At 42.6% G+C, this 18471-nt stretch overlaps 1 protein-coding gene and 1 long non-coding RNA gene across 5 annotated transcripts in view; one reads left to right on the forward strand and one right to left on the reverse strand.

The window, feature by feature from the left end:
* Window positions 1–5279: 5279 nt before the first annotated feature.
* JADE3 (jade family PHD finger 3) overlaps window positions 5280–18471 on the reverse strand; it is a 67058-nt gene continuing 53866 nt past the window's right edge. For all 4 annotated transcript variants that reach the window (XM_052773516.1, XM_052773515.1, XM_052773517.1 and 1 more), the window contains 4 exons: window positions 14537–14653; window positions 13596–14069; window positions 10221–10338; window positions 5280–8712 (listed from right to left, as the gene is read on the reverse strand). In XM_052773516.1, coding sequence (XP_052629476.1) covers window positions 7823–8712; window positions 10221–10338; window positions 13596–14069; window positions 14537–14653 — 1599 coding nt within the window. In that variant the 3' untranslated portion in view covers window positions 5280–7822. The remainder of the gene's footprint in view (window positions 8713–10220; window positions 10339–13595; window positions 14070–14536; window positions 14654–18471) is intronic.
* LOC128135072 (uncharacterized) lies at window positions 8393–10064 on the forward strand. Its single transcript, XR_008232923.1, has 2 exons — window positions 8393–8497; window positions 9831–10064. It is a non-coding gene; the product is annotated as an uncharacterized LOC128135072 (long non-coding RNA).

Genomic DNA, 18471 nt, shown 5'->3' on the forward strand with positions numbered 1-18471 from the left:
GACAGAAGAGGTCCTGTAAGGTGAAGGCACAGCCCTCACCCAGCCTGCAGTTCCCTGAGCCTGCCATAAGCCATTACCCTTCTCACCAGAAAGGAAATGCTCAGCAGTTCTGGGGAACGGCCCAGTGTGCCACAGAACTGGAAAAATGCCTCCACCCGTAAGGACTGCTGGCAAGAAGGGGTGCTGGACAATTTCAGGCGTTATAAAAAGAAACCATTTTTTGCTGATGCTGGTTCCTGGAAGGTCGCAGTTGTTCTCTCCTTTTATGAGCCTGATCCTGTCATTTCTTTATCTTTAGAGCCATCTTTGGCTTTTTTCTTTCACCTTTAGTCTTCTTGTTTTACTTCTATGTTAGTCCTCCTCCCCGCTTGAAGGTGGGAAGGCTGTAAGCCTTATCCACGCCTGGTACAAAGTGCAAGTGCCACATATCAGATATCCGTGTCTTATAGCTGCCTCCGAGCACCACACGAAGGGAGTTTGTCAGGCCTCCTCCGCAGCTGGGCAAGGTGTGGCCAAGAGTGGTGACACCGCAGCCCGAAGAGCCACTACCTCTCTGTAAGCCTGCCCTGCTGTTACATCCATTAGGGCAACTGTAGTGAGCATGTGGGAATTTACCACTAGCAGATAATACTGCATTTCGGGGCAGGGGGGACCAAAAGAAAAAAACCCCAAAATCCGAACACCAAGCAAGAGCAGACATAGAAATACAAGATCGGTCACTGCAATCAGTTGGCTGGAAAGCAAGAGTTGGCACTGCCATGCACTTGTTTTCAGCCACATATAGTCCTTGGAATTGACTTGCGTGTCCAGATCAAGCTTTTATTTGTTAGTAAGCAACAAGTAGGTCCAGGAGAGGTCAAGCTGCTAAGAAGTCTCAAATGTTTACTAGTGTGGATGATCACAGTCGTGTATTTAAATACTCATACGGTTTGAACATTTGCCAAAGAACACCTTTTTCCCACTTTGCAAACATCTCCTTGGGAGAAAGTGGCACGAGGGTGTTAAACAGCAGACTTGTCCCCATTGATTAATTTATATGTTACAAGTCTAACACCCATTGCTGTCACAGTCACAGAAGTTAATGCACAATGGATTAAGAATCTCAAATGGGGAATAGTTTCTAAAAAGGATTGAACCAAATTACCATGAAGTCATATTGAAGCATTTAGCCTTAAAAGTCCAGTTTCTCTCACAGAGCAGGCGATGGTATCCTCTAATTACAGTTTATTACTCAAACTTCTTTCAGCACCATTTCTTATATACCCGCCATGGTCTCATGAAAAAGCATCTCACACCTAAGAATGTAGTGCTATAAGCAAACACCTGACCCTTCCCCATGCAGCCAGCTTCTCAAGTGTTTCGTGAACACCCCTCACCATCACACATGCACCTCCAACTTCTTTGTCACAGGAGGACCTGCAAGTGTTAGTTCCTGCCACCTTAAGCTGCCTCACAAAGCTCGAGTGCCCAGCCTGTGCCTTTCCAGCCCTCTGCTCTGCACTGGAGCAGCCAGGCAACAGGGCGTTTCAGAAAGCGTTCTTAAGTGGAGCATGGCCAAGGCATTTTTTATTAATGCCTTACTTTTCTGCTCTTTGTACCCCACGTGACCTGGATTTGCATTTTGCTTGCCTCAGGGTAAAAAAAAAAAAGAGCATTGATATGTGCTATGGCAGCTGCAAAATTATAGCCACAATGGAGGCCATGCAAGGGAGCCAGGACTTCAGGGAAAAGCAGCATCTTTCATTCAAGTAGCTGATTGAGTAACAGTGCTTTCAGTGTTTGCAGCTTTCAGGCACACAAGCCCTTCTTCAGGCCCAAATCAGAAGCAAACTTCAAATTAATTGCAGGTTTGGGGCAACTGCTCTGAGCTTAATTTACCATGTTCAACCAGACAATTTGAGAGAAGCCTGTTTTCTGTATTAGCCATTCGTAACAAGTGTAAACTACAACTTGCTTATGGATATCCGCATCACCTGGCTCATCCAGCTTTTGGCCTCTGTGCTTCCTTAAGCCAGAAGAGACAGCTGGCTTGTTGTAGAAGGAATAATCAGAAGGGAGAGGGTAAGGCAATGCCCCTACTCCATTTTAGAGGAGATAACAGAACAATGGCTGAGCCATCAGTTTTAAGGAGGGGAAGTACTTCGGTCAGGCTCCATTCAACCAGATGCAAATGGAGCCTAAAATGCCAGTGATGCCAGGGCAGGGGTTCCCAAACTACTCAGCACCACCCTTCTGAGATAAGAGAGATGGAACTACAAAGGAATGCAGCCAGACACCGTGGTTTCAAGTGAAGTGGGTGGGCTAGTTTAGTGATCCCCCCCCCCCCCCATATTTCATTACCTCACTTCCAAAGGTATAACCAGAGCCATTTTTCCAAATGGCACATAACACATTTTCTTTTTATAGGTACTACTCCAGTGGACTCCTTGTGGTTGCCAAGACCACAGAAAGTAAGAAGAGTGGCATATCTTGATGTCAGTCACAAGCTCAAGGGCTTTCGGATGACCAGTAGATTTCTTGAAGGCATCTTCCTTTATACATTGCTGTTGTGCTAGGTTTTAAATTCTTCCTCAGGACACTGGCCCACCAATTTGGCCAGCAGAACATCTCTGGAGCTGCTATGGAACTCTATCAAAATACACCTTGTGTCTCTGCCTTGCCCAGTGCTCTTCCCCAGGGTGAGGGCAGGTGGGGCAGCATCTAGGGAAAAACAATAGAAACCAGAAAAAAACGTCTCGAGGAGAGTTAAGCCAAAAGAAACCATAAAGGTGTCATTACAGAGCCTACCCAGAGATTTAAAACAATGTCTCAGATAAGGCAGCCTAGGCGAGGCAGATACCCAGCTTTAGGGCTGCTGAGAAAGCAATGGGAAGGCAGGGAGGGTCTGCCCAGCATGAAACAAAAGAAAAGTCCCAGAAAAAGGGCAGGGCAAGGTGGATCCAGGAGGTTGTCCCAGCCAAAAGAAGCCTACTGGAGAAAGAGAAAGATTATCTGGAAGCTGTACTCACAGGGGCAGGGAAACTAATGGGCAAGTATCTGCTTCTCCTTACACAACAACATAGTCATGCGAACTTATCCAAGCTATCTGCAGAGGGGTTAACTTGAGGGACAGAAATAGACATGCACATCTGCTATTTTCAGACAACTTATCCAGCTGCTATGCAACATTTTGTTTCAGAAAGCTGTGCTTGCAGTCACTTTAATCCACTTCTGTCACATCACTCCATAAGAGTCCAGCAGTTGACAGATGTTCTGACTCGATTAGGAGTGGAGCCTGGGAGCAGTTATCCTAGGATGGTCTCTGCGAGAGGGGTATGTTGCAGAGTTGCACCCCAGGAGAAGCAACAGCCTGTTCAGCCATGAAGCTGGCATAAAGGAAGATTGAGGAGCAGCAGTAGCAGGGCATCTCTCATGAAACCAGAACCCAGAAGTCTTCAAGTCTTCACTTCTTCCTGAAGAAGCCGCATTGAGGCACTCGCATTGTTTTCCGTCTCTGCCCTTCCCCAGTATTTTTCCCTTGCATGCCAAGCTCCCAAGTTGTGCAAGCAGCTTCCTTTTGCTCATTAATTCACATCAACAGCATGTTTTCCCAATAGATGTGTCAATTCCCTGCAGTGCTAAACCTTCACAAGTACTGGGATCATCAAAATGACTGGTTTCGCAGGATTATCTTTGCAGCTCACAGAGGCAGGCTTTGAACACTTGGCAACGCTCCGTCCCTCCCAGGTATCAGATACACATCACGTGCCTGCAGTAGGGCCTGCGTATGCCTAGGCCTAGTCATCAGTGAGGTACCACATCAAAATCAAGTGAAGGTTTCAGGCTTATTTTTAATAGTTAAATGTTTGTAATTCCTCCTTCTATGGTTTGGGATTCACGGTGCAAAGAAAACATTCTACAAATGACATACGCATGTTACAGCTGAGAAACGTTTCTCTTTGGACAAAGGCATAAATGCAGAAATGATGGTGCTGGGAATCGCCGCACAGCCCCTATTAGTGCTTGTGAGAGCTTGCTCCAGTTACCATCAAAAAGTAACCACTCTTACTTATTTGTAAAGACTCTGCAAACCAATAGCAATGTTTCCGAAATAACGGGGATACCAATTTCCTTCCTTGGCCCCACCTTTCCCACATCCCAGCCACAAGCAGACTGTACTTTCAAAGGGAATGTGAGGCCACCAGTCAGAAAGTCACAAAAAGGAAGTCTGTTGCTGGAATCTGTTGCAAGAACACCTCTAGGGAAGGAGAAATCCTGGTCCTGAAAAACAGCTGACAATCCATCACTTACTGCTTCTTCCTCCGCTCTTCTGTATGCACCTTTACTGCCTTTTTCCTTTTTTTTCCCCTCCTGTTTTCTTTTCGGCCGAGAGACTTGTTGCTCCATTTCACCCAACCCACCTCCAGCTCCGCTCCCGGCCCGTCTGGGGCCACCTGCTCTGCCCATACGCCAGGCCACAAGCACGTTACGTGGCTGCTCAGCTCACGGCTCGCTCTGCCGCTGCCTGACCTGCTGCAGACAGGAGGGTCACTGCTGCCTCCAACACGCGGATTGCAAATCCCCCATCTCTCTTGAAGGCTGCCAGCTGCCAAGCCGACTGGAGCAGGAGGGACGCTGTCGGATCGGTTGTGGAGCTACACCTCCTTTCTCTCCATCTCCCTCCTCTTTTTTGCCTTCTCCCCTGCTCTGGCACAGGGAGCAGCTCCTCTCTGCCAGCAAGGTGTATCACAGCACCGGCCTGTGGGAGCAGGGGGAACTACAGCAAAAGGTCATGCAAAACCGACATAAAACATCAGGCCGGGAACTTGCTTGCACTGATTTGTCCTTTGCACACACATGGCAATAGCTGGCCGTCAAGTATTCATTTGCACGTGTGTGCGAGTCTACAAGAAGAGGGATGAGATAGGAGGCCTGGCTACGGCTCCTCCTTTATAACTTAATTTGCCCAGCCAGGGAAAAACTGTCATACTACGGCATAAGCACATATATTAAAAAAATGAGACCAGGGCAGCAAATGGTCTGTTACATTTGCTCAGCTAGGCAGAAACAAAAATCAGGCTTGAACTATTTGCTATACACAGCAAATTAGTGTTCAGCGACTCTTTTTTGGGCGTTGGAGGGGGGAAAGGTTTTCCTTGACACTTTAACTTGTTAAAGTATTGCCAACTCTGCAGAAATAATTTACTCTTGATGGACACAGTACTGCTGTTGGACTGATGAGTTTAACAACTTGCCAGACACAGAAGGTAAAGCCCTGAATAAATCACAACAGATGAAAATACTGTTAGCAATTTCATAATTTAATGAAAAAGTACTTGTAAAAAGGGGACATCTGAAAAAGACCGAGTCCATCTTGGAAAATTGAATATATATATATTTATATATATAAAACAAAATGCAAAAACACAAAAAAAATTGACAAATAAGGTTAAGAGGTAATACTTCAAACAGTTAGCCACTGAACACACAATAAAAACTAGCAAATGCACTTTGGGGACAATACTTGAGAACTACATAACCAAGGGCTCCTTCATATATCTATTAAAATCATGTAAAAATTAGCAAAACCATTGCCCAGACTGGAAACAACTGAATTAATAACCCCAGAAGAGCAGAAACACTGAGTTTTGCTGAAGCACCATTTTCCCTCCCTTCTGTCATAGGCTTCTGGCCACAAAATAACATGAACGCTTTGCTGACCTCCCAGATAAGTGTTCCCAATACAAGCTTCATAAAACTTCATGACCAGCAAGAGAGGATTACTAATAAATATCGAAGGAGAACTAAGAGAATCAGAACTGGAATACAAATGAACAGACATTTGTTTACTTATTCTGAATGACCCATGGCTTAGAACACAAAGCATTTCCCGTTAAAATAAAATATGTGGAACCTAAAATGCTACTGCATATTTACACCAAAAGAAATAATTTTGAAGATACAGCTCTAGAAAGATCAATTACACAAATATACATAAAATCAAGAAGTGAAAAAAAAAAAAAATTCAGATGCATGAAGCAAACAGAGCAGAATTGCCAAGTATACTTTTTTTTTTATTTCACTACTGAAAAGTCTTCCAGCCCCTGACCTGCTAGTTGTATTGCAACTAGGGAGATTTCAAAGTTTAAAACAAATCTGAAAATGTCATTGCCATTTCCCAAGCTAAAAGCAATAAATGAAGATTATGAAGAAAAACAGGTGGTTGTTTGGATTCTGCATAGTCATCTTCACGCTGGGTGGGGAACACCTTTTGTTTCTAGACAAAAATGAACCTCAACAGAAAGTAGCCATATGACGTGCCCTATACAATCTATGGCCCATTTCAGCCAGTTATGTGGGGACACAGGACCTTGCATACTTATGAAATGTACAGCATTTCAGAGAAAAACAGTGCAGTTACTTTGTTGTTTTCCAGATGGTGTGTTGATCAAGAAGTTTGTCTGCATTCAAACAAAAATCCCCTGTCACTGAAACGAACAGAAAAGGATTCCCTTCCCTTCTCAATTCCTCAGTACTGGCTGAAATTTAATCACTACTTAACAATTGCTAATTTTAAAGGACATACAAAAAAGTGTTAGTTTGGGAAACAGCAACTGATCCAGAGGTTGAAAAGCAGCTTAATAAAATAATAGTTTTTCAGCAATTAAAAAAAAACATACTCCAAATGATGACTGGCTAAAATTTTACAGACCTAGATGCCAGAATTAAGCCTCCTACACCTGCATTCAGGCAACTAGGGTTGAAAATTTGTGCCTGCATAAGAAGTTCAGACAAAATTATTTCTAATTCAGCTTATTTTAAAATTACCAGGTACGAACACCTCTGGACATGAAATCTGAGTTTCAAGAGGAACCTGGCATCACTGGTGATTGCCTAAATTTAAGTGTCAAATAGCATTTTTCTTTGAAGTAGTACATCTACTTTTGTAAACACTATCCACAAAATTAGCCATCTGTACTTGTTAGCTGGGTAAAATATTTACAAGTGCATCCCACAACAAGCAACTATGTACAGAGATTAAAAAAACTGAAGTACTAGAAGTTGTATATTTACAAAATAAGCAAATTATTGTGAAAAGAAACACAACCTTCAGCAAGAGCAGGGAACGGGGCCATGTCTAGAGGTCAGCGAGTCTGGCAGCGCCAGCGACGCCTGCTTCCACCCTCTGCAAGGAGCCTGCAAACACCGCTGCAGTTCAAAGCCTCCTGCAGAAGAGGATCTTCACCTAGTAGTCACTTTGGGCCTGATCCAGCAGAGCACATCGGCATGCACTCGGAGATCTGAGCACAAATGTTCCCGGGGGAAACCATCAGGACTTTTCACATGCTGAACTTCCTAACACATCCGCAAGTGCGTTGCTGGATCAAAGCCATACTGCAGGTGCCGTAAGAATGCAGTTTCAGTGTCTCCGTTTGCAGTCTCTTGCAACACGTTAGAGCAATGCAAGGACTTCTTTAATACCTGTCCACCACCACAAGACTGACATAACATGAACATGTTGCCTCGCACATAAGCTGGCAAGGGGGAAGCAGTTTCCTGAATTTACGCAATGATTAACCGCTTCATGCTCTCCCAGATGTTACCCTCTAATAAAACACATCAATTTCCACATGACTTTGCAATAACTGAGTTAACCTTGCGAAGGCTGCAAGCCAATTCACAGTTGAACAAAACTATTCTGATTTCTCTCCCCTCCCTCCATCCCCTACTGCAACTCTTCCTAACTTAGGTCCTGGACTATTTTCTGGAACCTTTTGATGCTGAGCTTTGCACTGGTACACTGGAATACATAAAGGCTGAGTTACCCCGTGGGGGCTTCTAATCACCTTTGTACTGAACTGTGAGAAATCATATTCTTTTTGTTTCTATTGTGACAATCTCTTCCAAAGTCCTTACTTGGGCTTTCTCTCTCTGAGCTACTTCGTCTTAACCTCACTTGCTCTTTGTTTTCATCACTTTCTGCTTCAGAGTCACTCAGCTCTAAGTCAGGACAGTACCCGTCATTGTCCTGGTACGGAGCACCTTCAAGCGTCTGCTTGCTCCACAAGCGATCTTTTGTTGCAAGTCTTCTGGTTGGCTTTTCACAGCACCGGAGATCTTCTGTGGTCCTCACCAGACTGTTGGTAGCCTCTTTAAAGGACCGGCTAAAGTGTTCTATGGTGGATTTTCTGAAACTGCTCTGGCTGGCCAAGTGAGCCGTGAGCACGGACTCTTGTTCGTAGGGCGTCTGGCTGGAGCTGTCTCTCTGGCTCACGTCTCCAGCCCTGCCCATCAGACCATTGGACTTGGCCACCAGCCTCAAGTTCTCCTGCTGCACCCGCCCATTCCCAATGGAAGACTGTCCGTGCAAAGCTGCCTGGAGCGCCAAGGGCTTCCCGGATGGCTGGCCCCGGTAAAACTCCGGCATCTGCGTGGGGCCAGAATCCTTCACCTCACTCCGAGGCTTGCCGATCCCAGCCAGCAATCCGTTACTTCTGCTGTCATGCTGATACCTGGAGTAAGATTTTGCTTTAATTTCAAATGATTCCTTTGACATTGGCACGCTCCGTTTGCTGTAAACAGTGCTGTTGTCAGGAGAAAGTGGTCTGTTGCCAGGCTTCAGCGAGTTATTTTTGCAATCTCCTAGTGCTGATTTGGGCATTTTTAACTTCAGGGTGATCCTGGGAGGTGGGTAGAACAGTGTGTTCTCTAGTGCACTTGTCAGGGTATGGCCTACAGGAGAAAGAGACAAGGGAGCAGAAGAAAAAAAGGCTTTTTTGAAAAAGGGTAATCGTTTTGTTATCTGTAACAAGTTTTATAGTCCATTAGAAGGTCATTCAACAGTAAGAAGCATTTGCAAACAATTAGTGTGAAATTATTTTAGGACATTAAAGAGAAGCTGGGATAATGAAAACTGTTCCAAATTATCCACCGTTTCGGAATTTAGGTAAGCATTTTAGCATTTCCATTAAAAACAACAACGTGCCCTTTTTACAGGGCTTTAAGCCAGTGAATTGAACCAGTTTTGAGATATGACTGAAGTAGTTCCAACAGAGCTATAAAAAAGCTTCATATTCAGTTTTGGATGGAGAAAAAACAATGCTTCAAACTGAGTTTCAATTTGGACTTAGTTCAACTTTCTGCTTTGTATTATAAAATTTTCTAAGCTTTAAAGTCTTTTTGCCTCAATATATTAGTCTTTATGATATTACATGCATACAACACCATTGCGAAGTAGCTATCAAGCTATTCTAATAAGCATTAAGAAACTACTTGTATTTGTAAAGACATAAAATAAATCTAGTAGACGTTTCTAATAAAATGCATTTACACAAAACCAAAGTGCTTTAGAGTACTGCTGCTTCTACAAAGTACTAGTCTGACCTAAAACAGTTTAAAAGAACCACCTTGTCAGCACTAATGAAACTTATTCATGTTTCAGGGGTAGAGAAAAAACAAAGCGCAAAGACTTCACTCTAAATTGGTCATTAAAAACATAACATGTATCTTGAAAGAACAGAGATCTTAATTTCATGTTGAAGAAATAACTGCCTTCCCTATTAAAAAAACAGAAGTAATCGCACTGTAATGTATACTCGTCCTCTTTCCCAAATGTTGTGTTCCTTATTTCAAAATGGTCGCTATAAAAATGAAGGGCAGAGTGGGGTTTGGTACATCAGCATTCCTAAGCAGTTACTGTTCACTATTTAAAAGCAGAGTACTTAAACTCTTTTTGAAGGAAGGAGAGTAACTGCAGATGGCAAGCTAAGAAATGCCTCTTTGCGCTGTTCATCAAGGCAAAGTGAGAACAACAGCGATTCCTATCAGTCACTCTTCTCTTTTGCCTGAAGGAACCAACAACTGACAGCAAGGGAAAAAACCTCAGCTGGAGAACCAAGCAGCAGTGCAAAGCTTGCTGTGGGGAAACAGTGTCATAACCAGCAGGCCAAGGAAGCAAACACCTAGCGATCACCACCAGCTAGTTTCTGCTATCTGGATGCCATAGTGATTGATAAGTAATAGGCCTATACCAGAAATGGTCATAAAATAAAGAAATATCCAAGTAAATATTTTAAGAGATTAAAGAGATTTGTGTGTGTCGCTACTTTCATTGACTGTGTACTTGAAGAAAGTTTTTAAAGGCAGATTCACAGTGTTAAGGACACTAAGCAGGAACATAGAGAGAACATATTTTTTAAGTACAGACAGAATTTGTATATATTTTACATTTATATGATTACCTGCAGCAATTTCCTGATTAATGAGCTGGACTTGCAAATTGAAGACCTGTTCATGTACTTTACTGTGAGACAACTTCAGTTTCTCTCTCCTGCTTACCATGTAGCAGAGATTTCTCACCTACGGAGGAATAACAGGAGACTTAATAGGCAATAAGAAAATAAATCCCAACATAGTTAAAAAAAGCGCATCAACAACAGAATTAAAAAAAACATCCTGGAGGGCTTTTTAATTGCCAATTTAATGAATGCCTTGAATATATTCTGCAAGACAGCAGAATATATTTTCATCTGTAAGAAGAGTGAGCAAACACAAAATGCCAGTCAAAAGAAAAGTCATTTCTAAGACTTGCTTGTCTGTAAGCCTGCTTCCACTATGTACGATGCCATGGATGTTACTGCAGACAATACTGGATTCTCCCAGAATTTCCCTGCAAAGTGTTTCATAGAATGATTTTTAACAGCTGAACTATGTTTGTTTCCCCTAAAATTATTGCAACATTATAAAGCAATACTTTTTACAAAGTTACCTAAGAGAGCTGCCCTGTTTGAACCAAAACTAACATGCAGATCACCTCTAAAAGAACACTCTGGCTTCTTGCGCAATGTACGCATTTTGGCTGACCCTTTTAGCAGTTTCTTTTCTGACTCCATTGCATTGACTCATGAGGTTAAACAAGGCCAAGCGCAAGGTCCTGCACCTGGGTCAGGGCAACCCTCAGTATCAATACAGGCTGGGGGATGAAGGAATTGAGAGCAGCCCTGCAGAGAAGGACTTGGGGTTACTGGTGGATGAAAAGCTGGACATGAGCTGGCAACGTGCACTCGCAGCCCGGAAAGACAACCGTATCCTGGGCTGCATCAAAAGAAGCGTGACCAGCAGGTTGAGGGAGGTGATTCTCCCCCTCTACTCCACTCTCATGAGACCCCACCTGGAGTACTGTGTCGAGCTCTGGGATACCCAGTACAAGACAGACGTGGACCTCCTTAAGCAGGTCCAGAGGAGGGCCACAAAACCGATCAGAGGGCTGGAACCCCTCTCCTGTGCAGAAAGGCCAAGCAAGTTGTTCAGCCTGGAGAAGAGGAGGCTCCAGAGAGACCTTATTGCAGCCTTTCACTATATGAAAGGTGATCATAAGAAAGACAGAGAGATACCAGGGCCTGTAGTGACAGAACAAGGGGCAATGGTTTTAAACTGAAAGAGGGTAGGTTTAGACTGGATATAAGGAAGAAATTCTTTACCATGAGGGTGGTGAGGCACTGGCACAGGTTGCCCAGAGAGGCTGTGGATGCCCCATCCCTGGCAGTGTTCAAGGCCAGGTTGGATGGGGCTTTGAGCAACCTGGTCTAGTGGAAGGTGTCCCTGCCCATGGCAGTGGGGCTGGAACTAGATGAACTTTAAAGGTCCCTTCCAGCCCAAACCATCCTGTGATTCAGTTCCACATAATTCTATTTTCACCATTTGTTTGAGTTAATAGCAACATTTCCATCTAATGTAATGAGAACAGTAAAAGGCACTGGAAGTTCTTCATGAACACTTAAAAGACCTTTCAGAACACAGAAACAGCATAGGGGCTTGTTGAAAGATACTTGCCAAACATACTTCCCCCAGCACTTGACTCCCATCTGTTCAGAACTGGAACCTCTCTCCCCAGAAGGGAAATTCCAAGATTCCCGAATTTATATTTATCCCCAGATATAACCGAGTAGAAAATCTTGTGCACGAGAAGTTTAGAAACTTCGAGACGGACGTTTCAAACTATGCATTACCTCCTCTCAGAATAAGTACATCAATTTCAACAAAATTTGATACAAACTAACTACTCGTCAAACAAAAAGAAAAAGCTCTAAACAGTCTCTTGAAAGAAAAAAACACCCCAAAATCCCAACCCTCCAATTGAAGCATGTTATGGGTTTTAAAATTTTTTTTAAAATAAGGATCCATTTCCGAAGTAGTCCTGCAAAAGGAGATCTGAGATTGATTATGACTAGATTCAAGACAAGTTACACTGACAAGCGTAAATCTTGGCTCCAACACTCATCTCCCTGTATTTTCATGTTCTCTCCCCAATATTGTTTTCTCTTTTCTTACAACACTATTTTCCCTCTTCTGCTTTTCCTTCCCCTCTCCTCTCCAATGTCTCTGAATCACATTTAGCACATATACTTTATTTTGTTACCCTTTTTACATTCATTACCTATCACTAAGCACTTGAAAACTGCAGGTGATCACCAGCCAACAGGCCAACCTAATGGGCAGCCTCTGAGTGGTAACAAGCCTGGCTTCCTCCCCCATCAGCTGCCAGAAAAAGGCACTCTGTATGCCTTCCTAATAAATTCCTGCTCTGAATTTTGCTGATGGATTCCAACTTTTCAAACTACCAGGTAGCTGGCAATCTGGTAAGAGCCCAGCTAGCTACCGATAAAAAGATAATTTCCTTTTCCTCCTTCTCAGTAAAGCCACAAGCAGTGGTAGACTCAGTGGGTTATTTTCAGACCGCTAACCAACCGTACGTAGCACCTAAGGCAGCTACGTGCAGTGAAAGCATCTGGTCAAGAGAGTGACAAGTGATTCAGCCTGCCTGCTATCTGGGACAAGCTGACATCAGCACACTGGTGAGGAAGAGAGGTGAGTAAGACTCCTGAATCAGATGTCACGGGAAGTGGTATGAGTAAAGGCCAGCATTCTTCTGCGTGTGTGGAGCCAAAAAGTCACTGTGGAAGTTAACCACCTAGGACTTCACCTACTTGCCTTCAAACCATGAGGGTGAGAAGCTCTGCTTTAATATATTTTTAGGATACTACAAAAGCATAATGCACACTCACCAAAGAATACTTACTACTTTACCTATGCAAATTCATTTTTCCAAAGCCAGAATTGACCAATATTTACCATTCTATTATAACCATCACAAAATGCCTTTTTAATTACAAATCAAGAGTCACTCCATCCCAAGACAGAAGGTGGAAGATAAGAATTTTTTAAGCCTGCCCCATTCCTTTGCTGTTTGCACTTACTTTTGTTTAATAAAAGTAACATTTTTTGTTATTGTATCTGTATCCCTAGCAACTACTACAGCTGGGTCAAATAAATTTACTCAATTTTTTTTAAACATTTACTCAACTGAAGTTGAAATCAAAGAGTCAATTAGCAAATATGTCCATTGTGCATAGAAACGTGCATCTTGAAATACATAAAGGAATAACCTCTACGCAAGTCTTTGCAGCAGGCATTGCAGCATATCAAAAGAGCTGAAGGCCTTAACTTTTTTTTTAATTACTGTTTTCTAAAATCATCTCCCTGTGCTTCCCTCATTCCCAATTTTGTCCACGAACAAAGACCATAGTTTTTCAAAACTTTACTAGTTAAATTCTTACCCTTTCTAGGTCTTGCCTCAAATGCATGAACATCCTCATGCGAGTATGAATGCTATCTTCTTTTGGCTGCACCAAGCCATTTTCTTCATCCTCCTTGGGAGGAAACAATGGTTTGTTAAAGTTACTTTTTCGCTTTAATTTCCAGTAATTGTAGATGAAGTCTACAACAAGTTTAGGAAGGCCCAGTTCTGCTGCAACATCCTCCACTTTAACTAGTGAGTAAAACTCTTCTTCCAGCTCTCGGAGTTTTTGGGCTCGCAGACTGGTTTTCTCGCTCTCTGTTTGCTTCTGGTCTGACACACTCTTGGGGTGCTCATCAACATCAGGCAGGGAATTCTGTTTGTTCTTGCTGTGCTTTAGACAATACGACTTGAACTTCACCTCATCCCCGTCATCCAAGATAGTCTTCATCTCTAAGCTATGCTCAAAGGCACAGGTGACATGAAAGGCAGTGATGCAGCTTTTCACAGAGCACTGCAGACAAAATAAAACAAAAAACCTCAATCACTAATAGTAGCAACAAACCAGAAAAAAAAGGACAGAATTATTTTAATTACATGAAAGGCCATCCCTACAAAAATATATTTCCTAAGCACTCTTAAAAAAATCTGTTGATCTCTTTGAAGTTGCTATCATCCAATTTAGTATTTTCTTGTTTGTGAACAGCGTTCAGCAGAAGGACATTTCTATCCATCTCTGACCCATGTAGTAGCAGTCCTTATACATCAGCCTTATTCAAAAGAAGGCAACTCAGACTAACTCCTAAATCTCTGTGCTAGTGAACTAATTTGAGAGCAAACAGCTATGAAGAAGTAAGCATCTACCCAACAGTCATCTGCATTATAATGCACCTCTGAACACAGGAAGAACAAAATGCAAAACCGAAATCACCTTTCTCACATAAACACACCACAGAGAGTCACCACAGAACAAGTATGTACCTGAATGCAAGCACCAGTTTTCAGTTTGCATAAACTACACACTAGAGCCCATCGACTTGGTGGAATGTGAGACACCTTTGTGATTGGCTCCATCCTTTCTGGGCAAGCAATACTAACCTGTAAACAAAAAAAAAATCATGGAAAGCAGTTATCAAGGCAATAAGAGCAAGCGCCCATTAATACCAGAAGAAGAAATATGACCACACATTTATCTCACTGCAAGATCTCCATATGCTCATACTTTTCAGCAAGGGACCCTAAAAGATCCCACATGAAAACAATAGTGTGGAATACTACCAGTTTAACCTGGTGGCTAAAAGTTGCAATTCTTCAAAACATTTGAGGCACCTACAGCATGCCTTGTTATGAACCAGTTGAGAGACTGCAGTAAGTGATGCTTAAGTTTATTTCCTTTCCATTCTGGTTTTTCTTCTGTGCTACTTTAACAGGTCTAACTTAAAAAGTACCAAAATACAAGCTACTCAGAACAAAATAGGAATGCTTACTCGTACTTACCTGAAAAGTTCACTCTTTAAGATCAACAGATCTGCTACAATAGCTGCTTCTGCCAGCTCACAATTTGGGGCAGAACCAGATCTATCAGTCAGCAGCCAGGAAAAGCCTCAATTCCCAGCTCTGCCTCTCCACTGAGCACTCCCAATGCAAGAGGTGATTCTAATACACCTTCCTAACTACAGATTGTATGAAGTATAATTTGAGAAAGAATACAACAAACTTCTCTTACTGCAAAGCACGGTATATTCTCTTGTGCCAGTTTTCACATACTTAGACTGGATGATCCATTTGTCTCTGGTAGACCAGATTATGGATATTAATACTAAAAGAAAGAAAAAAATTTAGATTAACAGCCACATATCCATTGTGATAGAAATTTCTCAGCTGCCTGTTGTCCATGCTGGGAAAAAAGGACTGTCCACTCTAATTTGGACTCCAAAACAGACATAAATTATCTCTGTAGGCATCCCTGAGCCATTCCTGACAGACAGGATTTATCCAAGGACAGAAACAAAAAGTTGGCCAGCTCTGAATGACCAACATGCAGAACCAGGCCAGTATGACAATGGCACATGGCAGAAGATTTCAGTGAGATAACTGTTGTCTCCCAAGAATGCCAGTCTCCAAAAGCTTGGATTTTGATGCTTACACAGCACTTTTTGAATTTAGCAGGTGTGTGCTTTGGAGGGCTACCTGCCTGAAGCAGAAATACAATGCTGATTCTAGCTAAGAAGATCGCCACACTTTCTATGAACAATTCACCTGGACAGGGCAGACCTGTATTTCCAGTGGTGGGATATGGGCCTCTTCTCAAAGGGGTCAGCTATAAGAATTCAAAGAAAGGAGGCTCCTAGGTCATGCTTTGTGGCAGTGTGAGGCCAGAATAAAGCTGATTCCTTAAGAAAGCAGTTAAGGCTGAGATTTGAACAGCAATTTTTTTTTTTTCTAGAAAACTTTAAGAGCATTATACTACAGTAATTTTCATGTATTAACTCCATAATAAGACTCTCCCAGGGAAATGCAGGTTATATGAATTAGTTTAACATGTGATAATTAAACTGTTGACTTTACAAGAGCCAGTAGACTAAGCTGAATTTCCTAGCTTCCCTCTGGGGGTACATCATCACTTGATGCAGGTATTCATTTTAAAACCTGCTTTAATCCCTGAGGAGGAAAGGCTTTGCTTCAGCAGACCTTCTCTGAGAGGTAAGACTTATCCAAACATAGCAGTGCTAAATTCATCAAGTCTGATTGTCATAGCAGCTATACTCAAACTGAGTATTTTTACTACTCTCTTCTTATCATTGGATTGCTCTAAGGATCATTTAAGTAGGCGGAAAAGACAGCTTTGCAAGAGATTAGTTGGTTCATAATTTCCACACTTAAAGTTGATCAGCAGTTCATGAATTAATGACATAAATTGACTCAAATAAGTTTTATATTTGTTACAGTACTTCACCCTCTGATCCCCCAGCTGCAAGCCACATCTTCTGGAATATACTGAGGTCAACCTCCTGCATGGCATTTCCAGAAATCTTCATTGGGAAGATAGTGAGTTGCTTCAGAGGGTCCAGGTTTTACCAGACAAGAAGGAGAATAGGCAGGCAATATGTAATGCCCTTATCAGGTAGAGATGACAAACAATTTAAGCTGTTGTGGCCTTCCTATAAATTGGTGGGAAAGTGACAAAGCTGCCCCTGAAGTGCCTGAATGGTTCCACAAAATCACGTCCAGCACTCTTAAATATCATCAAATGTAGGTTTTTTGCTTCCAAAATGAAAGAGCCTTTCATCAGCCTAACTTGACCTTGCTCGAAACAGACCTGGTCACAAGTTGCACAAGTATTTCTGAAACAATATTGTACAAAGATTGACCGCAATTCTCATCCCAGTTACCACTATGCTAAGAGGCAAGACTTCCTTTGGGAATTAAAGGATTATATCAACCTGTCGGCTTGTCTATATTCCTTTCAAAAAGAAACCAGAATCTTCAGTGAATTTTTCTGGAGACTGAGTAATACCAGCTTTCCACCATGCTTCCCAGCAGGAGCTGGGAATTGACACACACCTTCTCCCTGTCCGTCTCTGCCCCTTTTAATGCTCTCCCTGCTCCTTCCCCAGAGGGGACTCAGAAGGTCAGGAAACATTTATGTTGGAAATACTGTCCATTCAGCTTGTAACACTGCCTGTTTATATTACCCCACTTTGTAAAAGCACAAAGAGGCACTTACAGTCAGGTGCAATTTATTTATACTGGCCTCATGCCACCTGCATGTTTCTGATATTCAAAGAGAAGAGTCAAGGGAAAGTCTGTTTGAACTTCACTGCTCATGAGGGATCCAGAGAACAGAGAGGCCAACCTTTTAATTCCCCAAAACCTCCCATCCCAAGGCAGAAATGATCCATCTGCCATAACATGTAGCTGTTTTCTGTTATTTCTTCACCTTGTATCAGGTTACATTTTGGCTGCTGTACTCTGAAGAAGTTTTAAGAGTGGGAGAGAGTGAAGACAATGGGCTGTTGAAGCCTCTTCTCTGCAACTGTTATGCACATGAGCTGCCATCTGGATCGTCACCCTGCTGTCCTCTGCTAACCTGCCACCAGCATCTGCACGAGTGCACAGTGATCCGCATTGGTGGCTGGGAAGGGCAGCCCTGTGGCTGGAGAACAGCCACTCACAACAGCAGCTAAGGATAGTCAATTTGATACCCTTCCAGTTGTAGCAAAGAAAAATAACTTTCTGCTTCTGCTAACACCACAATGATTGAGGGAGGGTGTAACTGTAATGGGTTATCTAAGGCAGAGCAGGACCTTGAATTTCAAAACACTCAGTGTAAGTTTGCTGGTCTCAGTGTTTCCATGAACTAGACTACACATTTACACTAAAAGACAATAAAGGGAGAAACAGACAATGAGTACACTTTGGAAAGTAAAAACCTTCAAACATGCCAATCAGTCAAGTGAGGGTCAAGAAAGCCTTTTGACAGCATTAGCTCACAAGGAAGGAAGGGAAGAAAAAACATTTTAAGACAGTGCTGAATGAGTTAATGAAGGAAAATACCTGGTGCAATTGCCTGCAACAATGCTAGCCTACACTTGGTGACTCATGAAGTCTCTCTTTGAACCTTTTACCACAAGGCACAGACAGGTTTATGGCCCATTCCTCTCTGCATTCTGCCTTGCTCCATTTTATTAGGGCCACAAGAGGAAATGGCAGTGACTTTATAATTCATCTGTTTCTTTTGGGGGAGTTCCAGTGTGCTACTATCTGGGGTAGAAGAAAAATAGGTATATGAGAATACACATTCTTCCCTAAAGTATCCATCCCCAGGTCTTCAAACTCTGGGTCTTTCTTGTCCCCCACAGCATGTTAAGGCCACAGTGACTCTACACACAGTAACTGACCTGCCATTTTAGCAG

The sequence above is a fragment of the Harpia harpyja genome, chromosome 22 (assembly GCF_026419915.1).
Source record: "Harpia harpyja isolate bHarHar1 chromosome 22, bHarHar1 primary haplotype, whole genome shotgun sequence".
NCBI lineage: Eukaryota > Metazoa > Chordata > Aves > Accipitriformes > Accipitridae > Harpia > Harpia harpyja.